Source organism: Aspergillus fijiensis, assembly GCF_003184825.1.
Source record: "Aspergillus fijiensis CBS 313.89 unplaced genomic scaffold BO72scaffold_17, whole genome shotgun sequence".
NCBI lineage: Eukaryota > Fungi > Ascomycota > Eurotiomycetes > Eurotiales > Aspergillaceae > Aspergillus > Aspergillus fijiensis.
In genome coordinates this window covers 159,963-185,158 of record NW_024468993.1, presented here as the reverse complement: position 1 = coordinate 185,158, position 25,196 = coordinate 159,963, and the positions used below count along the sequence as shown (strand labels likewise).

At 53.1% G+C, this 25,196-nt stretch overlaps 10 protein-coding genes across 10 annotated transcripts; 6 read left to right on the top strand and 4 right to left on the bottom strand.

The window, feature by feature from the left end:
* Positions 1–172: 172 nt before the first annotated feature.
* On the bottom strand, positions 173–2,055 carry BO72DRAFT_72942 (uncharacterized protein). Its single transcript, XM_040950649.1, has one exon. The coding sequence runs from the start codon at positions 1,872–1,874 to the stop codon at positions 516–518; it is 1,359 nt and encodes a 452-aa protein (XP_040802412.1). The 5' UTR covers positions 1,875–2,055; the 3' UTR covers positions 173–515.
* A 3,372-nt stretch (positions 2,056–5,427) lies between these two features.
* On the top strand, positions 5,428–6,679 carry BO72DRAFT_467699 (fatty acid alpha-hydroxylase; the record flags this gene model as incomplete). The annotated part of the gene is made up of 3 exons (XM_040946853.1): positions 5,428–6,158; positions 6,217–6,465; positions 6,526–6,679. The coding sequence occupies 3 exons, from the start codon at positions 5,428–5,430 to the stop codon at positions 6,677–6,679; spliced, it is 1,134 nt and encodes a 377-aa protein (XP_040802411.1).
* Positions 6,680–7,253: 574 nt separating this feature from the next.
* Positions 7,254–9,793, top strand: BO72DRAFT_401879 (putative RNA splicing factor (Pad-1)). The gene is made up of 4 exons (XM_040942190.1): positions 7,254–8,246; positions 8,307–8,615; positions 8,668–9,147; positions 9,199–9,793. The coding sequence occupies exons 1-4, from the start codon at positions 7,549–7,551 to the stop codon at positions 9,455–9,457; spliced, it is 1,746 nt and encodes a 581-aa protein (XP_040802410.1). The 5' UTR covers positions 7,254–7,548; the 3' UTR covers positions 9,458–9,793.
* A 585-nt stretch (positions 9,794–10,378) lies between these two features.
* On the top strand, positions 10,379–12,467 carry ptcA (type 2C protein phosphatase PTC6). The gene is made up of 2 exons (XM_040944446.1): positions 10,379–10,574; positions 10,715–12,467. Exons 1-2 carry the CDS (start codon positions 10,514–10,516, stop codon positions 12,310–12,312), a joined length of 1,659 nt encoding a protein of 552 aa, XP_040802409.1. The 5' UTR covers positions 10,379–10,513; the 3' UTR covers positions 12,313–12,467.
* A 923-nt stretch (positions 12,468–13,390) lies between these two features.
* On the top strand, positions 13,391–14,413 carry BO72DRAFT_375621 (CDP-diacylglycerol--inositol 3-phosphatidyltransferase; the record flags this gene model as incomplete). Its single annotated transcript, XM_040941186.1, has 3 exons — positions 13,391–13,556; positions 13,622–13,998; positions 14,054–14,413. The coding sequence occupies 3 exons, from the start codon at positions 13,391–13,393 to the stop codon at positions 14,411–14,413; spliced, it is 903 nt and encodes a 300-aa protein (XP_040802408.1).
* A 465-nt stretch (positions 14,414–14,878) lies between these two features.
* leu2A (3-isopropylmalate dehydrogenase LEU2) lies at positions 14,879–16,675 on the top strand. Its single transcript, XM_040950648.1, has 6 exons — positions 14,879–15,161; positions 15,229–15,249; positions 15,354–15,422; positions 15,475–15,570; positions 15,636–16,263; positions 16,335–16,675. Exons 1-6 carry the CDS (start codon positions 15,111–15,113, stop codon positions 16,562–16,564), a joined length of 1,095 nt encoding a protein of 364 aa, XP_040802407.1. The 5' UTR covers positions 14,879–15,110; the 3' UTR covers positions 16,565–16,675.
* Positions 16,676–16,786: 111 nt separating this feature from the next.
* BO72DRAFT_426788 (anaphase promoting complex subunit DOC1) lies at positions 16,787–18,420 on the bottom strand (the record flags this gene model as incomplete). The annotated part of the gene is made up of 3 exons (XM_040942961.1): positions 17,889–18,420; positions 17,351–17,775; positions 16,787–17,206 (listed from the first exon to the last, which is right to left on the bottom strand). Exons 1-3 carry the CDS (start codon positions 18,217–18,219, stop codon positions 16,787–16,789), a joined length of 1,176 nt encoding a protein of 391 aa, XP_040802406.1. The 5' UTR covers positions 18,220–18,420.
* A 624-nt stretch (positions 18,421–19,044) lies between these two features.
* BO72DRAFT_447063 (phosphatidylserine decarboxylase 1) lies at positions 19,045–20,926 on the bottom strand. The gene has a single exon (XM_040944445.1). It carries the CDS (start codon positions 20,799–20,801, stop codon positions 19,161–19,163), a length of 1,641 nt encoding a protein of 546 aa, XP_040802405.1. The 5' UTR covers positions 20,802–20,926; the 3' UTR covers positions 19,045–19,160.
* A 126-nt stretch (positions 20,927–21,052) lies between these two features.
* On the top strand, positions 21,053–23,418 carry BO72DRAFT_526799 (uncharacterized protein). The gene is made up of 2 exons (XM_040950058.1): positions 21,053–21,647; positions 21,721–23,418. Exons 1-2 carry the CDS (start codon positions 21,384–21,386, stop codon positions 23,308–23,310), a joined length of 1,854 nt encoding a protein of 617 aa, XP_040802404.1. The 5' UTR covers positions 21,053–21,383; the 3' UTR covers positions 23,311–23,418.
* A 53-nt stretch (positions 23,419–23,471) lies between these two features.
* Positions 23,472–25,114, bottom strand: BO72DRAFT_426779 (phosphoglycerate mutase family protein). The gene is made up of 4 exons (XM_040942960.1): positions 24,987–25,114; positions 24,580–24,920; positions 23,879–24,508; positions 23,472–23,786 (listed from the first exon to the last, which is right to left on the bottom strand). The coding sequence occupies exons 1-4, from the start codon at positions 25,020–25,022 to the stop codon at positions 23,666–23,668; spliced, it is 1,128 nt and encodes a 375-aa protein (XP_040802403.1). The 5' UTR covers positions 25,023–25,114; the 3' UTR covers positions 23,472–23,665.
* Positions 25,115–25,196: the final 82 nt, after the last annotated feature.

Sequence of the window (25,196 nt, the reverse complement as noted above, 5' to 3'; positions counted from 1 at the left end):
AGCTTTTGTGGGCATTGCGCTAGACCACCCAAATGACGACCAAATTTGACGTCTGGTCGGTCTGTTAGCCGACCAAGTCAATCACCTGCCCGCCAAACACTACCAATGATCCCTGATCTCGCAGAAGCTAAGTCTCACCTTGATCCTGATCCTACATATGCCGATTTTGTACCGACATCCACAAGATTGATAGTACATCTTATTCGTCTATTGTAACATGTGACTGATTTCGGATAGATAGGTCTGATAGATAGGTGATTATGCTTCTGGTAATGTGCCACAGGATAAATGCAAAGGAAAGACCGGTAACAGCATGATTTTCAGGGCGCTCAACTCCATAATCCATAGGTGCGATAGTGATGCCAACAAGAAAAGTGATGGTGGTAATGTATGTATAAGGACGAGAAGTGAAGGAAAGGTAGATTATTTGGTAAATGTCCAGGAGAAAGATATGTGAAATGGAACACGGAATTGATAACGAAAATTGTGGAAACAGCATGGTGGAGTGTACGCCCTCAAGGCAGAACAACCAAAGGAATGTGCAATATTTGGTAGCTCTTATCTGTATCTGCCTTCAGCTGCAGGTTGCCACGTTCCTGGGCGGTTGTTTCGCGAAGCTGCAGTGCTTTACCAGTGATCTGAAACAATTTGGAGGCTAGCGGGTTGAGGGAATCCAGAGGGAGTGGTGGTTCAGGCATGGGAATGCCATTCTGCTGGTGCTCTTCTTCTTCGTCTTCGTCAACCTCATCCAGCCCTTGACCACTCACTACACTGAGGCGACGGGAGATAGGCGACACCAAAGCAAAATGAGGGACCGCTTCGTCATCATCTGACGAGTATGGACTCAGTTGCTGCTGCTCTTCACCGTAGCCGGAGACGCCCGCACCAAACAAGTCCTTTCTTTGAGAGACCAGGTGCCACGGCTCTCCACACACGAATCCAGCCACGAAATCTTGATTGGCGCGGGCAGCAGCCACGCAACTTTGGCGGTAATCATTGGTGAAGGAACTGGCCGTGGAGGATGGTAGACACAAGACTAACCCACGAGCCATGAGTGGTGGGGGCGGGAAGTCCTCAGGGATGGTCGCGGGGCTCAAGGACCGGAATTCAAAACCACGTCGCTCGTATTGCGGAGATTCCAAAGGTAGCTCGGTGGAGTCTTCGGTGTGTTGAGTGATGGTTTGAGTCAAGGAGATGGTGGAAGCTTTGCGAGGAGGAAGGTCGAGGCCGCTAGTGTTGTCAACGGCGTACTCGGAGAGGTGCTGCGATGTCGCATTTGCGTCATGGTCGCTGAAAGAGTGATGGTTGGCGTTATTGTCTGCTGTGATTTCGGTACGAATGGTCTGAGCTGCATCTGCTACTGCCTCGCGGGCGGCCGCCTTCAAAGTAGGAATCAGAATGTCGGCTTCCTGGTTATACACAGCCACGCCGGAGGCCCACGCTGTCGAAAGGCCAGCCCACGAGGCCGGCTTGATGATACCCTTCGTATACTTCTTGCGAATCATATCAACAGTCTCATTCCGCACCTCTCTCGTCTCTGCTTTCTGTCCACCTACAATGTCCACTGTGGAATTCAAGATCCGACCGCCCTCCCAGATCAAGAAGCCATGTCTCCTCGCTAGGGCAACCAATTGGCGAACCGTCTCCTCCGACCAGTCATCAATGATGTCTGCATAGACTTGTAGAATAGCAATATGCGGGCCAACTAAAGTGGCTAGGTGCAGGAGAGTGTCGGTGTTGGTGACGGTATGCGAAGGCGAGACGCAGACGGGAAGTCCGTAAGGCAGATATGACTTAGATTTGACCAAGGTCTCCAGATAGGCGACGATCCGATTGCCCGGATATGAAGGAGAATCCAGCGACGAGTCCATCATTGCTGGTGAGCACTGTTGCAGAGGAGTTTGGAGGGAGAGAAGAAAGGTGTTTTGGTTATGTTGTACTGTACGGGAAGGGGAAGTGACGGTGTGGATATGATATATAGACAGCACACAACAGAAGAGACGGATAGATCAACCGTCAACAGACAGACAGTCAGTCAGTCACAAGTAAATCAATTGGGTCGTACAGGAGGGCGGAGACGGGGTAAGAAAGAGAGAAGAAGGGGAGGAGAAGGAGGAGGAGGGGAGGGGAGAGAATGACAGGAAGGGGAGAAGAGGAGGAGGAGGAGGAATAGGTAAGGTTAAGTTGGTGGTGCCTTTGTTTTTTATTTTTTATTTTTCGCCTTGCCTTGAACTTTCAGTCAGGCTCAGGGAGCTGGGCCAACTTCCGGAGTCGTCGTAGCTTGGTTGTTCCCGTTGAGCTACGGAAGAAGAGCTTCGGGGCTAAAGTGACTCCAACCCACTCGAGTCCCTTGACTGGTCGACTTGGTCGAGACAAAATGATTGACAATCGAGTCCCATCCCCACTTGGCCTGCCAATGACCAGACTAGTAGTCACTCGACATGATCAGTCGACAGGGGTTGGGAAGGACCTTTTTTTGTTCGCTCTTGATTTTCTCTATTTTCTTTAATTTATTTGCTTTTTGTCCCTGGTCTGATCGGATAATGGCTCAGATCTCAAACCATTAACTTATGTTGTGGTGGTTGACAGAAACACAACAGCGCATCGGTAGGCAAAGGTACGACAAGAAGAAGATGAAAGAGACAGGGTGAAATTAAAGGCTGGACGGGCCATGCAGGAAGCCACAATCCCTCTCTCAGCTGCAGCCATGGATCTACTGCATGTACTTCGTACAGTATCTATGTACAGTACTATATACTATGTGCTATGTATGCATGAATGGGTCAATGGATCAATGGGTGAATGGGTGAAAGGGTGAATGAGTGAATGGGTGAATAAAGCCTGGAGGACTGGACTGAAGGAGTAGTACGTATGAATGGAGGAGGGGAGAGAGGGGGGAGAGAGGGGAGAAGTGGAGGATGGAGGGGAGAAAGAATGGAAAATGAGGGGATTGTCACCAGTCACCCCTCCGTACCGAGTACGTACTCGACTCGTACCTACAGTAGGTACCTCAGACTCAAGGCCCTTTTTTCCCGTTTGTCCGGTACCGGATGGTAGTAAGTTGGAGAGAAGCTTTCTTAGGTTTGGGCACCTGTGAAGATCCTAAAGAAGTACTGTACAGAGTGGTAGGTGAATTATACTAGTACCATGTCAAGTGTCAATCACATTGAGATATTGATATTGACTGATTTTTCTGAAGTCCTCTTTTTGACTTCTCAACCCTGATTCTCAAGTTAGCAATACACTACATAACTACAGTACACCTGTAGTCTAGCACATACGGTAAAGTGCAGTGGAGTCCTGCATTGCCCCATCATCACTGGGGGGGGGCCCAACCCGCTTTGTCGGAACGAGCGATCCGACTGGGTGGAAATAATAATGCGTCGCTACGATTTCCCATATCCAATCTCAATTTCTCTTTTCTCTCCAACCCCCAATACTTCAGGTTGCTTGTACTGACTACGGAGACCTACTGAGGCATCTGGACTCCCCCCCCAACTCAGTAGGAGTCCTAGACTCCTCTTGGGCTTACTTTACCTTTTCCACTCATCGCTTGAGCCTGCAATCTCCCTCCAGCCTCTCTATCCTATATCATCACCCTCCACATCTCCCACACCACCCACCTCCTCTCATTTGCTCTCCGGGTGTCCAATGGACTGAATCCAACATCCCGCCCCATCGTTAACAATTTCCTTGGTTGAGCTTGAAGACTACTTGAGAAGTACCGTAGGACAATGATAGTCGATCGAAACTTGGTATCCACTGAAAAGACCTTACTCGGCCTACCCTACCTTGACATCCGGTCATCTGCGAGCAATCCTCTCTAGCTTCATCTTGGCGGTCGATCCTACCATACAAGCCCGGGGAGCAGAGAGCCTCGTTCAAGTTGTCAACGAACAACAACCCATCATGACAGGGCAGGATCCATCTTTCCCGGAATCCAGGATTCCATGTCATACCCTTCCTGCTCCTTGACCTGGTAGAGCTCAGAGCCCCCAGTGCCCCATGATCCATCAACTGCCGGGATTCATTATGATGAGTCCTAGTGTCCTCGATCTGTCTGAGCGCTCTCTCTTCCAGTCAGACGCTTTGACATTTTCCAAGGCCATGGTGCAGGTTCCTGGACGAAACATGCATAGCCTTATAGATCCAACGCATGAAAGCGACCAGGATGCGCTCGCTCTATAGCCTAGTCCCTCGGCAATTTCGAACGCCTCAATATCGGATGGTTGACTAGCCTAATAATTCTGACGCCTAGTTCGTATGGTCCTTTCGTCGTCGGTCGGAAGCTGATGCTTACGGATACACTGGCCGAGACTGGTCCGGCGAACTGGGGCGAGGGGAGAGGCCTGTCGATCAGCCCATCTTCGGGATTGTTTCACGGATGCGCCCCTGCCCCCCCGTTCAAGGACGTAAGGATCAGGATAGTGAATTTCGCTGTTTGCTATCGCATTGCATCAAGCAGATAAACGACTTTCCGCGGGACAATATTCCGTATCTTCCACAGACTGTGTTACGCTACAGAGCTCGAGCGGTCGCTTCTTGTGCTCTGACCTCCGTAGGTACATGTAGTGTACTTTTTTGCGATCGCACCGCACCGCACCGTATCCGATAAGCTATAGGATCAGTCTAACGGTCCCAAATTAACACCACTCATTAGCTCCAGGTCATTCATACCGTTCACTTTCGATGTTAATCTAGCTTCCGATGCTGTTCCGAATAAGGTAGATCATTGCTTCGTATTATTACATAGTACTATTTGAAAGGCGGGACCACTTGAAGACTAAACATTGAACAATGAACATTGACTTTTGCTCTCCGCAATATGCACACTTTCAGGCCAGCTGCTAACTTATGTACAGCATTGTAGACGGTAGTCGACGGCTGAGACGGCCCGCTGGCTGATGCTGGCTTAATGTTGTTGCCTCAGGCACAATGATCAGGCTTAGAGCAGGGCACACTTCAGGGGCAGCGCCCGAAGGAGATTAGTGCCACCCTGCATTATTGTTCCCGACTTTGATTTGGGTCTGCCGGCGAGCGCTGGAATCTCCCTTCTCATACTCCGTTCCCTGTGAAAGAAACAAGAGCCAGTATCTTTCTTTCCAAATCCCGTCTTTCTCTACTCCGTTGCGATACGGTTCCGGTGTTGTATAGCTTTGTTGATTGCGTGGTTGTCGCCGCACTTGCCAGTGGACTCACCTTAAGGAATTTTTTCCCCCCCCCCGGAGTCTCGGACCCGTCGCCTTGGTCGATATTTTGACGCTCACGCCACTCACTTCACCGTCCTTTTATTATCGGCTCCCACCGCGATTCCCCGCTACTCGTCCAAAGGCATTCGTCGCATTTGCAGTGTCTGTGGTTACCCTTCCTCGCCCAATTGCAGTATCTTTGCCTCAGTCCCTTCGGGTATCAAGCTGTACATCCGCCATGCCTGGAAAGGTACTCCCCGTGTTCACCCCGGCCGAGATCGAACTCCATAACAACGCCAAGTCATGCTATGTGACGTTGGGATCCAAAGTCTACGATGTCACTGAGTTTGTGGACGGTCACCCCGGGGGTGAAGACCTCGTCCTTGAGTATGCCGGCAAAGACGTAACTGAAATCTTGCGCGACGAGTCCTCCCATGTCCACTCCGACTCGGCTTATGAAATACTGGAGGAGTGCCATATCGGCTTTGTGGCTTCTGAATTCAATGGGAAGGCTCGAACGGTTGATGCATCACAAACACTGCAAGTGGCGAATGGTTCTGGAGCAGTCTATGCCACGACCGGGATGTCCTGTGAAGAAGACCTGTCTGTCGATACAGACTATACCCAAGACTTCCAGACGCACAAGTTCCTCGACCTTAGCAAGCCCCTTCTCAAACAACTTTGGCTTAGTGGCTTCAGCAAAGAATTCTATCTTGAACAGATTCATCGCCCGCGTCACTACAAAGGAGGGGAGTCTGCGCCCTTGTTCGGCAACTTTCTGGAGCCACTCAGCAAGACCGCATGGTATGTCGTCCCCATCATGTGGCTCCCGCCTGTCGCCTACGGCACCTTTGTTGGGTTTTCGGGGCTTGCGAATGCGCCTGCTGCTGCTGGATACTGGGTCGGTGGGCTCTTTCTTTGGACTCTAATCGAGTATCTGATGCATCGATTTCTGTTCCACATTGATCAGTATGTCTATCCCAGTTGACACACGCTTATTTCTGTACATCCCCGCTAATTCATGCAGCTATCTTCCCGACAATCGTGTTGGACTGACTCTCCACTTTTTGCTCCACGGTATTCATCACTACTTGCCGATGGACAAGTATCGCTTGGTCATGCCCCCAACTCTTTTTGTTGTATTGGCAACGCCATTCTGGAAGCTTGCTCATGCTGTCTTCTTCTACAATTGGTATGCTGCTTTGACAGTGTACTGTGGCGGTATCTTCGGCTATATCTGCTACGACATGACCCACTACTTCCTTCATCACCGCAAGTGAGTAGAACGACCTCCTTTCGTGACTTGGATCGTTTCGCTGATCATTCGCTTCTCTAGTCTTCCCATGTACTACAAGCAACTTAAAAAGTATCATCTTCAGCACCACTTTGCAGACTTTGACAATGGCTTTGGTGTCACCAGCCGCTTCTGGGATCAGGTGTTTGGCACGGAGCTGGAGACTCCCGCCCTCAAGGGTGCGAAGGCCCAGTGAATAAGCCAATGGTATACTCTAGAGTGGCTGGCCCTCTTCATGGGCCATGACATAAGCTCATTGCGTCTTTTATTGATTCCGTGACATAAGCTCATTGCGTCTTTTATTGATTCCGTGACATACGAAGTAATGCCGTGGTCGTGTGTTGTCCCTAATATCGCTTTGCTCAGGAGTTGGTTTACTTTCTCATCCTTTGTCACTCTGCTTCGTGTACAGGTTTGCCTCGGACCAGAGCAATGGAAAACGTCTTTTGTAAGGCGAATGACCATGACTCGTAGGTCGACCGGCGGTGGTATTATTACATAGATTCTCACGATTGTATATGATAACCTAATACATAATGTCTCTCTTCAAATCTCATTTCCTCTGTCAATTCAGCCCAGATAGGCTTTAAGCACATTAAGGACATTCCTTAACACTTTTCACTATAACATGTCTCTTTCATGTCATCCATGGTTCACTCCAAACACAAAAAAGTCAAAAAGGGCTGCGAATGCCAAGCCTCACGTGACTGACCGACATCAGCCAGCGGAACACCGATGAGTGACTTGCCTCTCAACCTTATCATCCTCACCATTAACATCGCAAATTCGACCGTACTGCTTTCATGCGAGCTACAAACTCTCAGTGGCTCATAATTGACTGAAGTTCTATCGCACCAGAAGCAGGTCTCATCTGCAAGGATCGCTGGATACAAATAGAAGGGTTCGCTCAAGCCACGGCCGGTACACCTATCACGCTTCTAACGAAAGCCGAAAGTGACCTTAATCCTTTCCGCACGGTCTTCCACTCTACCCAAACCGTTTTCTATCAGATCACATCCAGGAAAAACACACTCGCAGAAAAGCCGAAAGTCCTTTACCTTCAAAATGTCAGGCCTCGACGTTGAAGCTCTTCTCGAGTCTACGGCTGCCCCGACGCCGCAAGAACAACCCCCGCGTTCCCAGGACCATGATGACCGCTCCACCAAAGGCGAGAGCAGTGAGCGTCGTGACCGCGACCGCTCGCGTGAGAACAAGGATCGCAAGCGGCGGGACCGAAGCCGCGGCGACCGACGTCGGTCGCGCGATGGAGACGGAGACGAAGAAATGAAGAGCCCGAGAAGCGAACATGGCAGTGCTAACGGAAGCCATAGAAGCAGAAAGAGGAGCAAGAGCCGGGACAGTGACCGCCGTCGCTCTCGCCGTGATCGAGACCGTCACGGCGATGATTACCGCTCCTCCGGTGGCGATTTCTACCGCGGTGGCGGTCGGGCTCGCACCCGGTCGAGATCCCCATATGATGATCGGTACTACCGTCCCTCTGGCCGCTCCCGTCATGACGACCGGGACGAGGACAGACGGCCTTCACGCCGCGAGCGAGAGGGTGGCCGCAGACGCAGCCCCAGCGCGAGAAGTCGTGAGCGTACGCCAGAACTCAACGAAGATGAACGTGATAGGCGCACTATCTTCGTGCAGCAGCTTGCCGCTCGACTGAGGACGAAAGAACTCATCGCCTTTTTTGAGAAGGTTGGTCCTGTCAAGGAGGCCCAGATTGTAAAGGATCGTGTTAGTGGGCGGTCCAAAGGGTAAGTCACGCCTCAGGTTTTGTGCGGACTAGGCAAGATGCTAACATCCACGCTTAATAGTGTCGGTTATGTCGAATTCAAGAACGAAGACTCCGTTGCGCCTGCTATTCAGCTTACAGGACAGAAACTTCTAGGAATTCCGATCATCGCACAGTTGACTGAAGCGGAAAAGAACCGTCAGGCTCGCAATCCCGAAGCCAGCAGTAGCAACAACCACGCCGCCCCCTTTCACAGGTTGTACGTGGGTAATATCCATTTCAGTATCACTGAAAGTGACCTCCAGAATGTCTTTGAGCCGTTTGGTGAACTCGAGTTCGTTCAGTTGCAGAAGGACGAGACTGGTAGGAGCCGAGGTTATGGTTTCGTGCAGTAAGTGGCCCCAAACGATCCGAACAACCGGCTTGCTAACCCTTCTGCTCAGGTTCCGTGACCCTAATCAGGCTCGCGAAGCCCTCGAGAAGATGAATGGTTTTGATCTTGCTGGTCGAGCCATCCGCGTTGGCCTTGGCAACGATAAGTTCACCCCTGATTCGAACGCACAACGCATGCAGGGCCAAGGTGCAAACCAACATAACTTCCAGGGCTCGCTGTTTTCGGGTCACGGTGGACGTGGTGTTCAAGCTGGCGGTACAAACAACTTCGACCGTGCTGGAGGCCGGGATTCAGAAAAGGGTGCCGGTGCAAGTGCTCTGGATGACACAGATGTTGCCGGTGTGAACTTCAACAACTACAGTAGGGATGCATTGATGAGGAAGCTTGCAAGAACAGATGAACCCTCTGAGCCAGCTGCCGATGACCAGCAGAAAGTGCTCCGGCCAAAGACTGAAGCCAAGCCGCTGCCTGTTAATGTTAGCATGGCCAGTCGATGTGTTATGTTGCGCAACATGTTTGACCCCAATGAGTAAGTGCGAAAAGCCTAGCTTGTCGACCAGCCCGCTAACTCTATCTACAGGGAGGAGGGCGACGTCTGGGTGAAAGAGCTGGAGGATGACGTCCGCGCTGAGTGCGAAGAAAAATATGGTCATGTCGTTCACATTTCACTAGATCCCAACTCTCAAGGCGACATTTACCTGAAATTCGATCGAGTGCAGGGCGGGGAGAATGCTATCAAGGGTCTTAACGGACGCTTCTTCGGTGGCCGACAGATTACCGCGCAACCCGTCGTCGATGCTGTCTACAGCAGTTTGTTCTCCCGGACGAAGGCCATCTAAAAAAACCCCCCTCGAGGCCATATATCTTCCATGCATATCTACCATCATTCAGATATGCGGGTAGGTACTTTGATCTAATAATTACACCAGGTGCAACTTGTGACGGCAGGTCCACACTTTCAACCTCACTTTCATCCCTGAAATGAAACTGTTGAGCTTCGCTTCGGAATGGTGCTTGGCTTGGAATGACACTGCCCCTGGTAGGTGCCAGTCTCTGAAAATCTTGCTTTTCACAGTTTATACTCCAAGCCAGAGGCTTGTTGCGGAAATGATTTTGTCTCTAGGGATTTGTATATTGCGTTAGCGCCCAACAAAATATGTAACTCTTATTCTTTGTCCAAGCCCACTTTGTAGATTCTGTCAGTGTAATGTCTAGAGCGCTGTAAGCGACGAGATAAAGCGCAAGAGTGTGTGCTCTAGAAGCACAGAATCTGGTGCGAGTCTATCATGGATAGATCGACAAAGCTCATATCATTGCGATTGTTTGCAGTGCCTACTATAACCACTATCCTTCATATGTATACAAAAATGGTAAATATATGATATAATAGAAAGAATGCAATTATTTAGAGATACGATATTGTTCTAATCATTCCATAGTTCAGTTATTTAGTCATGCCGGGTTGCTTAGTAAGCTAAACGCAGCATAAAAGCTGTTTGAAGTACAGTCCTAAGTAAAGAACATGATTCGGAATCCAAAAGCTCCTGTTCAATGGTGAGCAAGTAGATCATGATCATAGAGCTGCACCTGTTGAGCACTATTTGCAGCTCCTTGGGCCTCGAATTGAGGGAGGATCAACGTAGAAATGCATACTCAGTAACTCATAGCAATCCTGACGCGTTGCCGCTGCTGATTCCCGATAACTTCGAAGTTTCAATTCCCGAAACTCCCCCCCAGATGTTAATCCGCCCGCCCACTCGCTCCCCCATCATCCTTCCCCCGCGAATTCCGATTGCCCACCCATCTCTTCTTGACTTCAATCTCTTCTCCTCTTTCTCCAGTGTCATTCTCCAAGCATTTGTTCTTTGCTCTGGGCTGCCAATGCTCTGTCATTCATGATTGTGAATTCGGCCAAGCGAGTCTCTGTCCGAGCCCGGACTTTGGCCGACATTTGTCGTAGGTTGCGCTGTTCTCTCTTTCCGACCTCCCCGTCTTTTCCTTATCTCCGAATGGCAATTCACATATTTCACAAAGCCGATGCCTCAGTGCCATTAATAACAATGTCTTCGCAAACTAACCTGCTCGTATACATTCAGCTCTCCCTGGACTCTCTCGCCGTCGATATTCGAGTCCATGTGTCTCTGTGACTGGGTCTAAGCGACCCGAATTTCACGACTACTTCGTCACTCGCCTGCCATCGTCATCCCTACACCCCGACCCTCGAGGCCCCCTCACCCCTTTCCATAAATTGCCTCGCGCCGCGTCGGTGCCTCATACGGGCGATTCGACCCATTCCCCTACCACTATTCAGCCTTTAGTCGATCGGGATACCACTGTCGTTCGCATTCCGCTTCGCAATGCGAAGCACCACTTTGGCGCCCACACATCACGGGGCACGCGGCCGTCCAACGAGGACACATATCAGGCCGGAGTCATTGACATTCCTGCGTTTGCGAAGCGGCCACCAGCATCCTTGACAATCAAGAAACTAGCCGCAGGTAATCCGGATTCTGCGCCCCGTGAAAACCGGGGTGCCGACAATGCGAATGGAGACCCCCAAGTTTTTTACTTTGGCATCTTCGACGGTCATGGCGGAACAGAATGTAGCAACTATCTGAAAGACACTCTGCACGAGGCCATTCAAGATACTGCGGCCGCATTTGAGCTCCAATCCAGTCTGCGGCGTGGGCCTCATGGGCAGATACCCAGAGGTGCGGACCCGTCCTCTGGCGAATTGCCGATCTTCCAAAGAGGCAATTGCGAACGCGCCGCCAAGCTTGAGAAGATTCTATTGCAGAACTGGAGGACTCTCGTTGGGGGCTACTTCAAGCGGTTCTCTCCCTCTCACTTTGCGCACACGCGCAGGGAGAGCTCTTCTGGTGTCACCATCGAGGAGATCTTGGAATACGCCTTTCTGCGAACTGATCTGGAATTCGTCTCGGCGCAAGCCGCCAAGCAGGATGACGATCCCGCGCGTGTCAGCCAACCCATGTATCAAGATGATATCTTGTACGGACCTGAAAACGGTCCGGCGCTGAACGTCGGTGGTACCAACCGCTTCAAGGGCGGAAGCACAGCGAGTGTGGCCCTCATCTCCACCCCCACGCCAGCTCCTTTCTGGCATCCAGGAGCCCCGTCTAGTCTCCTTGTATCACACGTTGGAGATTCTCGCATCCTATTGTGCTCGACTGAAACTGGCCAGGCGATTCCCCTAACGTCCAACCACCATCCCTCCTCGCCGATTGAGGCCAGCCGGCTCCGTCGTTATGCCACTACCTTTGTCACGGATTCTTTCGGAGAGGAGCGCATGAGTGGGCTGGCAAACACGCGAGCATTTGGCGATATGCAATCCAAACGCATCGGCGTGTCGGCCGAGCCCGAAATTCGTCGGGTGGAAATGGGCCCAGCTGAATATTCCTTCTTAGTGCTGATGTCGGACGGCATCAGCGGCACGCTACCAGATCAGGAAGTAGTAGATATCATCAAGGAAGCCAAGACGCCAGACCAGGGGGCTCGTGATGTTGTCAGCTTCGCAACTGAAGTGACGCGCGACGGGGATAACGCCACCTGCCTGGTTGTTCGCTTAGGCGGCTGGGAACGTCGGCTGGAAGGTGGATTAGGCAGTATGGGCACGAAGGAGGCGCGCGATTGGCGGCGACAAGAGGCAACCGATCCTCGGCGGTCTCGACGATGATGATGATAATGCTAGATATTGATAGAGCGAAGGAAGAGGTGGTTCTTTCTGTATATAGTTTCACATTCTGATTCGTGCACCTCTTGTGTCGAGTCGATCCGACTGATCCGACGGGCGGAGATTTGTTATCGCTGCATCTTGTACATACACACGCAGAACATGATCATACTATTTGTTTCTCTATTTCTCTCTCGAGCCTCGTCTATGCGACCTGTGTACCATTCATACCGCAATGGAAGAACGTCCCCCTGGAATAGAACACTAAAGCCGCGCCCGGAGCGGAAAGGAATGCTTGTAGCCGCAAGCAGCATCAGAAGCTTGCGAAGTACAAAATGCCTATCTCTTCAGTGATTTAGTTGTGATGCTTCTATGATTTCTATGAGAATGAGTTCAATGCTGCTTCCAAAATTGCCCACTGTCCCTCCAGGTGTTTGAGGTCAAAGCCTACTAGGTAGCTGTTAAGTTGACGGTCGCAACCGCTTATCACCGCAGCTTATCGACAGCGCCCACTCGGACAGCCAAGCAATAATCCACAGAGCGGCGGCGACCCCGACTCACCTCATCGACCCTCTCCTGAACGAACAACTTTCCCCTCAACCCTCCACCCTTCTTCCCCTTTACGCTGCTTTCTTTGTGCGCCTTTTCTTTCTTGGGTGCTGCATCTGCTTCCTAAGCTTGAGTCATATTCATCACACTTTGGAGCAGTATTTTTGCTTACCAAAAGCAACAATAAAAAGCGCGTCAGGACAATAAATCGGTACGTGTGCTTCAGAGCTTTAATTCAGGAGATCAATATATGCACGAGCTTCCCGATCCATCCTTCCCCAACCTATCATGTCGGAACTTATTGTTCTCCATTTGAGATGACTGCCTGGTACCCTGCTAACATTTGTTTTTCTTTTTGAATCACCAAGTCGTTGTCCCAGTATCTCGTTCTATATTCATCATCTCCTCCTATCGATCGCTGTGTGTACCTCGTGGAAACTCCCGGAACAAGCCTCTCTCGGTCTTACACCTTCGTCCATCGACAAAATCTATTCTCCTTAGCCTCCTCCACATAACCAACCTCAGAGTAAAAATGAGCCCGCGCACTAGAAGCCAGAAGGCCTCCGCTGAGCTGGAAGCCACGGATCCGTCACCCGCCGTCAATGGAACGCTCCAGCCGTCATCGAAAAATGGCCCGGAAGCTGCTGCGGATGGAGAAGTGCAAGAGAACGTTTTCCTATTCGCGCCAAATCTGATTGGTGAGAGATACATGTCCTCCGTGGGAATACCGGTTCTTGGGTCTAATACATAGCGCGGAAACTAGGTTATGCGCGTGTGGTGTTGACAATGGCTTCGCTTTACTACATGCCCCTGCATCCGCGGACATGTTCCCTCCTTTACAGTGTTTCCTGCCTGTTGGATGCCCTAGACGGATATGCGGCACGATACTTCAACCAGTCGACTACCTTCGGTGCCGTGTTGGACATGGTGACGGATCGGTGCACAACAGCGTGTCTGCTGGTGTTCCTCAGCTCGGCCTGGCCCCGGTGGTCGATCGTCTTCCAGAGTCTGATTGCGTTGGATATGGCTAGTCACTACATGCACATGTACGCGACGCTCAGCATGGGAGGTTCCAGCCAGAGCCACAAGAAGGTCGACTCCAGCCGCAGCTGGGTCCTGTACCAGTACTACCACAGTCGGGTTAGTTTCTTCCGGTGTTTTTACGTCTGGGTCAGTATATTAATGTGGTGCACAGACGGTCCTGTTCATTTGCTGCGCTCTCAATGAGCTGTTCTTCATCGGTCTCTACTTGCTCTCCTTCTCCTCGCCCACTCTCTCTCCTTCCCTGCTTCAACCCAAGGTTGGGGGCCCGGCTGGCGACACGACCATCCCCCCTCCAGAGGGGTACTCCAGCCCTTGGAGTGCAGGCGCCCTTGAGTTGGCTCGTGCGAACAAGATTGACAGCTTCTGGCCCTGGGTTATTACCGGGGTCTCCTTCCCAGTCATGGCGCTCAAGCAGTTCATCAACGTTGTGCAGCTGGTCAAGGCCAGCAAGTGGCTGGCTGAAGGTGACATGGCCAGCCGGAAGGCTCTGCGGGCGGCCAAGAACAATTAAGGCCCGGCCATGTCAGGCGCAGGTGGTGATTCCGGATGTTTCTTTCTTTCGAGTCAACCGTCGAGTCAGCCGTTTTAACGCCTTCGAGCTCGCTTCTTCTCCGGGTGCCTCCGGTCGGCCGGACGGCGGTCTTTGCTGAGCCGGTCGTTTTATCTTTACTTTCTTCCGTGCATGGTTCTGGTGCTCTGGTCGGTTCTGTCAACTGGGGCCAATAGCCCGGGTGTCTTTCTAGTAACTTCCATATATGTGTTGGGAGGAAATTGTGGCATATGAGTCTGTGGAGGGACTATCTGTCTCTGGACAAAAGGGTGAATGATTCTCGGCGCATTGTTTACCTATTATCTATACTGTTTCTTTCCTACATTATGTTCTCCGCTGTGTTTCGCATTCATACAGCTCCTTCCAACCTGTGTCTACTTTCCCTATTAATATTATCACCTTTATTCTTGCCTCGTGGTTTTTCTCATTCCAGGTTCGGTCTGTTTGTACCCCGGAGTAATATTTACGGGCAGCCGCTCTCAAGCTTCTAGCCGGTCTCGGCTAGTGCCGGCAATGACTCCGGTGTCGGCGCGGGGGAGGCTTGCATTTCTCCCCCGCCAGATCGTATATTTATCCGCTCCTTTTTCATTCTCGCTATCTTCTTAATTCTAACATTCTGACTCAATACCCCTCTCACTCCCCCTGTCTCCCATTCGTCATGTCTACTTTCAACATCGTCGTTTTTGCCGGTGACCACTGCGGTCCCGAGGTAAGAGATACCCGTCCTGGGACCCCGTGCTAGGGAGCTCATAGACTGACGTATACGTACTTGACAGGTCACCGCTGAGGCCATCAAGGTGAGTCAACCACCCATAACGCTGCAATACAGCTTCGTGACCTCCCAATGGGCTGTGGAAGCTAAGTGCCCTTGCAATGCATGCTGACTTTCACTTCTGATCAGGTCCTTCGCGTCATTGAGAAGAAGCGTGGCGATATCACCCTCAACCTTCAGGATCATCTGCTGGGCGGTGTATGTGCGAACCTTTTGAAGGTGTTGATATAGCTTCTGACCTCGACCTTAGGCTTCCATTGACGCCACTGGCTCTCCCCTGACTGACGAGGCCCTGACTGCGGCCAAGAATGCCGATGCCGTGCTCCTGGGAGCCATCGGTGGCCCCGTACGTAACCCAGTCCGCGAGTCGCCATCCATGCTGCCCCTCGGCTAATATACTATATCCTACAGAAATGGGGTACTGGCGCCGTCCGTCCCGAGCAGGGTCTCCTGAAGCTCCGCAAAGAGATGGGCACCTTCGGTAACCTGCGTCCCTGCAACTTCGCCGCTCCCTCGCTGGTCGACCACTCCCCGCTCAAGGCGGAGGTGTGCCGCGGCGTCGACTTCAACATCATCCGCGAGCTGACGGGCGGTATCTACTTCGGCGACCGCAAGGAGGACGACGGCAGCGGATACGCCATGGACATGGAGCCCTACTCGCGCGCCGAGATCGAGCGCATCACCCGCCTGGCCGCCCACCTGGCCCTCCAGCACAACCCCCCTCTCCCCGTGTGGAGCTTGGACAAGGCCAACGTGCTGGCCACCAGCCGCCTGTGGCGCAAGACCGTCACCGAGGTCATGGCCAAGGAGTTCCCCCAGCTCAAGATCGAGCACCAGTTGATCGACTCCGCTGCCATGATCATGGTCAAGAACCCCCGCCAGCTGAATGGTATCGTCGTCACCAGCAACCTCTTCGGTGACATCATCAGCGATGAGGCCAGTGTCATCCCCGGCTCCCTGGGTCTGTTGCCCAGTGCCAGTCTGAGCGGTATCCCCGACGGCAAGAGCCGTGTCAACGGTATCTACGAGCCCATCCACGGTATGTTGTCACCTCCTTCGTTCGTGTATGTATCCAGCGTTGCACTCGATGCTAACACGGTGCCCCCAAAGGTTCTGCCCCCGACATCGCCGGAAAGGGCATTGTCAACCCCGTCGCCGCCATCCTCTCGGTTGCTATGATGATGCAGTACTCCTTCGGCCGGTTCGACGAGGCCCGCGCCATCGAGGCCGCCGTTCGCAACGTTATCGAGTCCGGTCTCCGCACCGGCGACATCGGCGGCAAGGCTACCACCAGCGAAGTCGGCGATGCCGTCGCTGCTGAGCTGGAGAAGTTGTTGTAAAAGGCATAAAAGTTCTTTCTTTTGTTCTCCGCTGAGTTGTGTGTTTTGGGGGCAGCGATGCCGAATGAGATATGACCATATTAATACCAAACTCTTATATTCTTCCCCACATATGAAAGATTATCGCACAGTTATAAAAAAACACTTTCGAATAGACAGAATAAGGGTATCTACCGGCCAACTCCGATACAAATGCGATGCAATCGAACGCCCGTCTACCAGCTACCTAATGACCGGCTCGCCCATCCAATCCGGCTCCTCCAGACTAACCACCACTCCTGTCACAGCGCGCTCAGCTTCGGCAACTGCATGTTCCCGTCCTCCACCACCGGCTCCCTCGGCCATCTCATCATGCGTGCTCCCCCGCAATGAGCGACGCGCACTGTGTCGTCGCACTCTGCCATCCGCCGACGCCGACGGGGCATTGGCCAACCTCTTGCGCTCGTCATCGCGTGCAAAGACCTGGAAGCCACGGACATGAGTATCCTTGCCATTCTGATGGTTCTCAGTCACCTTCATCTGAATGACCATGGCCTTGAGCACATTCCCAGCGTACGGATCGTTCTCGTCGTCGTCATCTTCCTCATCATCGTCCTCCTCTTCCTCGTTCCTATGAGCCCTCGCATCTTCGTACAGACTCTCCTCCGTGTCATGCTGATCCATCATCACATCATCCTCGTCCCCGTGGCCCACATCCCTCCCTTTCCCTTTCGCCTTCCCCTTACCTACATAACTCGTAGCTCCTCTCCTCCCAGTGGCCCCCAACCCCTTCCGTTTCCCTCTCACCCCCTGAAGCTTCCTCCTCCTCGTCCTACTACCTCCACCCTGGAACTTCCCGAACGAATGCACAGTGTTCCTCCCGCCAACCCCTTCCAACTCCACATCCACCCACCCGCAGGGACCCTCACCCTCCCACGTCGCGAACTCCACGAGATCATTCCCCCCCATCCCGGCCAGAAATACCATCTTGGTCGGGGTATAACTCTCATCCATCTCAAAATCCAGGTACACGCGGATGCGCACCACGGCGACGAGCTTGAAGAAGTGCAGGGTCAGGGTGTGGGGTTGCGGGCCGTCCGACTGCCAGTACTGGGTCGGAGACGGGTGGCGAAGGGCGCTGACGCCGCAGCCCGGTTTGTGGGTGGAGACGGTCCACGAGGCGAGGGAGGAGATCTCGCGGAGGTTGGCGGGAAGAGGGGTGGGGGATTTATCTAGATGTGTTTGTCAGGGATTCATTCGACTTTCAAAAACAGGGAGAGGGTAGGGGAAGGGGGGTGGTTGTAGATATAGTCTGAATTGGAAAGGCAGAAAGAAGAAAGCTTACCTCTCTCGCCTAACATCTCCTCATCACCATCATCAACATCCGGATCCGCGAGCATATCATCATCATCCTCCTCCTCTTCTTCCTCTTCCTCTTCGAGCGCTTCTTCCTCCTCTTCGGCCCCTAATCCCCCTCCGTCATGCGCGGCATGAAGACCTAATCTCTCGTCGTCTTCGTCCGCTTCTCCCTCCGAATCATGGCCGGTCTCGCCTACACCATGATGATGGCGATGGCGGAGATGACGGTGAGACGAGGGATACCGATGCTGCTGCATTGAGTCATCGATGTCTTCGTCCTCTTCCTCGTCTTCTTCCTCGTCCTCGTCCTGTTCCATCCGATCGTGCGGCGGGTGTCGATGGCGCGGATCCCCGTGGCCCCGGCCATGGACCCCGCGTCCGAATAAAGAGAACAATGCGACTTGGGCGGCGGTGGCGGCAGGGTGTTGTTGGCGCTGCTGCTGCGCTTGTTGGGCTTGCTGGTGTCTATGCAGCGGGTGCGTCGGGTCGTCTATGGGTCCCGAGGATGGGTGAAGCCGAGGGATGGGAAAGCCGCGCGAGGGGGGAGTCTGGAACTGGGAGGTGGGAGTTTCATGGTGGCTCTGGCCGAGACGGGCGCGGTTGATACGTTGGGGCGCTGGAGGTGGTTGCTGTTGCTGTTGCTGTTGCTGCTGCTGTTGGTATTGAAGGTCCGATGGCGAGGACGTGTCGGGTTGGTTGTGGTTACGGCGGAGGATATGGTGGTGGCGCGGCATGGTGAGAAGTGCCCTTGAACAGAAATGTCTGACCTGTATGGTATAATGTATCAATTATCGCATAGCCATGACTCCCAAGCTGACTGAATCGTTGGTTACTTGCTATTGTTTTGATTTATGGTCTCGAGGGGAGAAAAGGTGAAGCTGCGATGGGGGACCGCGTCTGTTATCAATCACGTGTTGGCTTATCGGTTATCGCAATGCGCGATAAGTCCAGCCCAGCGATTGTCGTCCTGGATCAACACGTTGGTCAATTCGAGTAATGAGCTTGTAACACAAATGAAGCCTTCGCAAATGGTGAGGGTGGTCGGCAAGTCAATTCAATGCTTACAGGGTTCATGGAAAAACCTGTGTCAGTGGAACCTTTTACTGTACTGGAATCTCCTTGTCGTGATCTGGGAAAAGTCCTCGGCTCGAAAATAAAATATATTCTATGAGCTCGTGGGGATGGTGGCCCGACGAAGTATTCTCGCTATTCAATAAATATAGTACTATAATACAGAAACAATCAAAAGCGACTTAGTCTAGTTTTGAATGTCCACATATCCGATCTTCTCGCCCATTTTAATCCGCTGTCCCTTTTCGATGGTCCAGTTCCAGCCTCCCTCGCGTTTGCCCTCTTCCCAACCGGCATCGAACGACTTGCGGGTGCCCATAGGTGCCTCGAACACCAGCACGATCGAACTTCCCAGCTGGAAGCCTCCCATCTCCTCACCACGCTGAAGAGGATGTCCTCCCAGGGTGCGACTGGCGTGGCGGTATGTCGCTTCAACAAATCCTGGGTATTGCTCGCCGCGCGCTGCGGCTTCGGCGGCAGCTTTGTCAGCAGCGGTATCCGTAGTCAAACTATTGGTACGCAGCTCTGCATCGAAGTTGACCTTGATCGAGCCCACGTTGGTCGCTCCCACAGGCGTATAACTGAAGAATCCCCAACGCCAACGACCCAACAGGGCGACACGCTCGTTGAGGGTAAAGAGACCCGGAAGGTGGCGTTGAAGATATGGTGAAACTGAGAACAGTTCGCCAGCGAAATGACGGCGGCTCTCTACCACCCACGGCACAGGAGAGTGGAAGCGATGGTAGTCACCAGGAGCCAAGTAAATGACAACATAGTAGAGCGCGTGATTGGCGGCTGCCTTCGGGGCGTACCACGGAGTTCCATCGCCACGGGCCAAGTCAGCCTTCACCTCTTCTTCAGCATCAACCTTGGAAGTAGTAGACGCGTCCATCGAGGCTGAGCGTTTCCGTGCGCCTCCCGGTTCGCCTGCGAGTAGAGTTGGTAGCGTATAGGAGATACCGTTCATTTCGGCAAATTCCTCATCAGCCAGCATCTTAGCCTCATTCTTTTGGGTCGGCTCGGTCTGATGGTCGGTGAAAGTCTTGGTGTGGTCCGCATGGGTTGGAGTGGCAGATCCCAGAAGGGCATCCAAACTGTAAGTAACGCCCTTGACCTGCTCAACCTCGCCCCGCTCAATGAGTCCGAATTGCAGGATTCTTCCATCGGAAGGCGAGATGATAGCACGGGTATCTGGATCCAAAGGTCGAACACCGGGTTTCAGCTGACGGTAGAAGAACGCGGCCAAGTTGGGATACGTGTGAAGGTCGGGTTCGGCGACCTCGTCAAGGTTGACGCCAAAGATCCAGGAGTACAACTTGAAGCCGGGAACACGGAAATAGTAGGGCAATTCGATTTCATTGAAACGACCCCAGAGTCGGGACATAGCTTTAAGGGGCAAGGTGGACATAATCTGGACCTGCCATGGTCCGCTGAGTCGATGTTTGGGACGAGCAGAGGCATTTTGGAAGTCGAAAGGCTCTCCGGCTGCCTCTCGCTCAGCTCGTTCTCTTTCAGCCCGCTGGGCCTTATAGAACTGCAGCAGGCCGAGAAGGCCGATACCTAGACCGACGGGGATGGGGTACCATTCGACTTTGGTGTTGCGGAGCGCGAAACGGAGTCGGGAGCCGAATGTGCTGCGACGAGACGAGGTTTGTTTTTGGTCCTGATTCTGGGATTGTTTCCAGGTTTTGGAAAAGTGGCGAGCACCGGCCGGACGACGACCAGTGGCCTTCAACGACACTTCCATCAATCCAGCCCTCTCCACATGAGGGGAAATCAACACCTTCCGGCGAAACAGCGCAGAACAACTGGACAGGCACAGGGCCATAATGCGACTCTACTGGGTGAGAGTCATCCCAGAGGGGGGGGCAATAACCGAGGGCGGGTGAGGCACGTGAAAAATTACGATTAACCGGCACAAGTAAGGTGTGAAATTGTGAAAATGGGGCTTTGATGGCGAAGGGCAGAAGCAGCAATCCTCATTTCCTGAACGTGATCGGCAAGAAGGCATCTTCACCGCCCGGCAGAATGGGCCATCTCCGCCATTTGTTTGGCATGTCTATACACTTACGGTAACTACTCATCTTGTCATCATCTTTATCAGCAATCGGTGGGTTCTTGCTGTTGCTGCTTGGCTCTGTACAATTGAAGATATTTGCTCTCCCATAGGTGATACGCGAGACTGTGCGTCATTTGAATCGCCTTGAGGGTGCCAGCTAGAGCTGCTGTCACTGAAAAGGACACCGTTGGCACCGGGACCTGGCCTGTACTGTACTTCCGCGGCGGAAGACAGATTGCCTGAACCAACTTATCCGACAGCGTGCTCGATGTGAAGCGGCTCTACAACTTGTGACTATGTGCCTGTAAACCAATCGTCCTCTGAACAGCGCCAAAATCCCAGCATAGAAAGATGGTTTCGACTACAGACATTCCAAGCGCATCATCGGACTCGCCCGAGAGCTTCACCTTGCATGTCTTGTGTCCATCATTACCTCCTCCTAATCGGTACACCATTCAAGATGTGTCCCCATCTACGACTGTCGCGGATCTGAAGGCCCGACTCGCAGGAGCAATTCCGAGCCGGCCGTCTCCGGATAGCCAACGTTTGATTTATCGTGGGAAGCCACTTCTGAATGATGCGGCAGCGTTGAGAGATGTACTGGAGCCGCCTAATGTAAGAGAACTTGATTTTTTGATGGTGCCTGCAATCACTCTGTTATAACCTAGCTGACTGGTAATTTGTGAAGGCCACCGAGTATTCCATCCATCTTGTTCTTCCTCCATCTTCTGAATCTTCGGCACCACGCACCCTCAGCTCTCCTGGTCCGCAACAACCACAATTCATTCCGGATTCTGCTATTCACCTTCCATCGATGACCCTCCGACCTGAGCCACCCACACCTAGAGCTGAGCCAGAGCGCACAGGCGCGTCTGAAGCCGAGGTCGGACTGGCCTTGCGACGTAATATTGAGACAATTCGACGGCAGATCGAGATGCGGGACCGAGGCAACTTGTCGGGAGGTACAACCGCCTTCTCGTCCAGCTTGAACCCAGCACTTTCGACTGCCCAGCAGCAGCGACCAACGTGGCCAGATCGATCGTCCTCGGTGTCTACAACACGCCCAGAACTGCCACAGACATCCTCACTCGAGACAGTGGCAGCCACAGGCCTTTCAAACACTGTGTCTCTTTCTAGCGCTCTAGTAACGGAAGAGTGCTTGCAGATTTTGAGTCGTCAAGTGGAATTGGCAGAAAGCCAGCTGAACCGCGGCATTGCGCCTCCGATGAATCACATAATTAGAATCCGAACACATTTACTCACCATCCTGGATGAACAATGTATGAACCCTCTTGCTGAACGCGATGGCTCAATCGAAGGGCTGCTGTCTCGCGTCTTCAATATATACGCCCGCGCCCACCAGCTCCGCCTGTCTGAAGCCGGGTTTCCACGATTGCAGAACACCTCAGCCAGTGCTGCGATCGCTACGTCCGCACCTGGACCAGCTTCTTTGTATCTACTATCATCCCCATCCGGATACCAGGGGCTTCTTTCCTCGCCCCAAGGGGCAGAGGCCATGCAGGCAACCATCGAGAGACTTCGCGCAACCCACCCTCCAAATCGCACACCAGACCAAGATACTGCTCCGATGCCTGAGAATCCCCACAACGCGAACGCAGCCGTCTTGGATAATGTCGTTCGCCGGGCCGTGCTCAACCAGCGGGGACTCGACAACAACCCCAACCAGAACAGACGACTGGCCCTTGCGCGGATCATCCTACGGCTCTGGCAGTTCGCCCGGCTATACTTCTTCTGCTATATGTTCACCGAACCCGGGACTTGGGCGCGCGTGTTCTTTGTGACGCTGGCCGTGCTCTTCGTGCTATCCTCGGAAACCGGGTGGGATCAGCGACTGTACCAGTTGTTTGTGGCTCCGGTGCAGCAACACCTTGAAGGTCTAGTTCATCTGACCCCTAATGAGCCGGCTCAGGCCCAAGGCCAGGGTGGCCAAGGTGCTGTTGGTGGTGGTAGTGGTGGTGGCCCAATGAACGGCAATCCCCGCACAGGGGTTGCGGGTGAAATGCGTCGTCAGCTGCGGAGGGTGGAGCGATCTGTGGCGTTGTTCATTGCGAGCCTGGTGCCCGGAGTAGGCGAGCGCCAGGTTGCGGTGCGCAATGCTGCGGAAGCTGCGCAGCGCGTACGGGAGGAGGAAGAACGCCGTCAACGTGAGGAAGCACAGCAGCAACAGCAGCAGGAGCAGCAGGTAGAGCAGGAGAATAACGTTGATGCAGCGCAGAGTGAAGGTCACACTATGATACCCCAGGCAGCTGAGAACTGATGTCGCAAGGCATCAGCCATATTGCCACTGAGTTCACCTTTTGTTTTTGTTTCTCACTGTGCTTTATCCTCGTTTGGCTTACATGCGACATATTTCCTTTGAACCCCCCCCCCTCCCCCGCGTTTAAGCCTTTAGCCTCAGAATTGAATATACTCATTGATATGTAATTGTAGTCTACCCTTGCTGCTTCAGTCGGACATAATCTAGGGCATAATCTATAATTCCCTTGGCGAGAAAAGTAGTGTCGACGATAACTGGGAATTATCTGGATATATATGCCTTCCTTACTTGAAACATAGCTCTTACCATCAGTATTTATACTCTCATCCCCCACTCCCGAGACCACGCGTCAGTGTCACAATTTCATCCCCCGCTCACCTACACCATCAGTAGCCATAGTATCCAAACTCGACGTCGGCCCTGCCTCCTCTGGCGCCATAGGGCCCGTATCAAACCCTTCTTCTCCATCAAAGTGCCTACAAGGAGTGAACACCCGTTAGCCCAAGTTCCAGGTCCCTCAAACACAGAACCGAATCACAAGGGAAGGGAAAAAAAAGGATATACAAACCACCCTCGTTCAGCCCCCTGACTCAAGAACTCACAGTCACCATTCCGCACACAATCCCACCCACCAGCGACACCTTTGCCCCCACGCCAATCCGGGACTGTTGTACCAGCCCGAAGGACTTTCGTCCCCCGTGCAAGTGATGGTATCTCAGCCTGCTGGCCGGGAGAAGCATCACGCCGGTCCCCGCTCTCGCGACGGCGGCGGCGAAAGGTGCTCAGCCCCGCCGTGAACACCGCGAAGTCGTCGGTATTAGGATCCGCCGGCATGTGGCCCGTCAGCGCGCGGCCCATGGCGATCAAGGGCGCCGCATGCGAGCAGATGAGGATCGCTTTGCTGGTCCGGGGTTCGTGGGCGGGCTGCGCGGCCTCCAGCGCGGCGATCTCGGCGTCGACGTCGGCGAGGATGCCGGCAAGGGCGGTGGCGACGCGGTCGTGGAGTTGGGCGATGGTTTCGCCGGTGGGCGAGGGGATCACATGGGGGGTGGTTGGTGGGTTTCCTCCTCGGTCCCGGACACTAGGGGGAGGAGATGTCGCAGGAGGGAGGGGGAGGAGGGTCGGGAAGTGGGTGGCTAGGATGGAATGCGGGGCGGGCTGCGGGTGTTCGAAGAAGGTGGTGTGGCCGAACCATTCTCTTCAATCAGGATGGTATGCTTGCATTAGTGGAAAGGTTCGCGTAGATTCGGAACGGGATCCGCGTCTCACCCTAGACCATTCTCAATGCGCACGTCAAAGTCTGCGTGGGGTTCAATGGTGCTGTCCGTTGTGGCTGTCGTAGAGGTACAAGCTTTCGAGCATGTCCTCTGGTGGAGCTCTTTCAGTGCCTCCACTGATGGCTGGATTGTCTGGAGACATCGGTAGAACGGGCTGCAGTAGACGCGAAAAGGTTTCGGATGGACGCTATCGCTGGTCAGATGCGCAGCGAGCTCATGGGACTGGCGCACTCCGTGCGAGGTGAGGGTGGGATCGGCCGGATTGCCTGTGGGGGTTGGGAATTGAGCATGGTAGGTGCCCGTTTTGTAGTCTATCGTCCAGTTGAGGCGGTGCTAGGTATAGGAGAGCCACAGTTAGTAAGTGATGGGTTGCTCATGGGATAGAATGGTAGTACACACGCCGTGACGGGTGAGGTAAATTGTGTCGAGAGGCATGGTGGTTTACAGTGCCTTCAATGTATGCAAGCACAGAGTACATACAGTACTTGATGGCAGACTGCGGGGGAATTCCTGGGGTGAAACAGTAACTAGCGCGAGCGGTCAGCGGATATTGTGAAGTCGGCCTTGGTCCGAGCGTAGAGAGATTTACACTATGCCTATACTATGGCT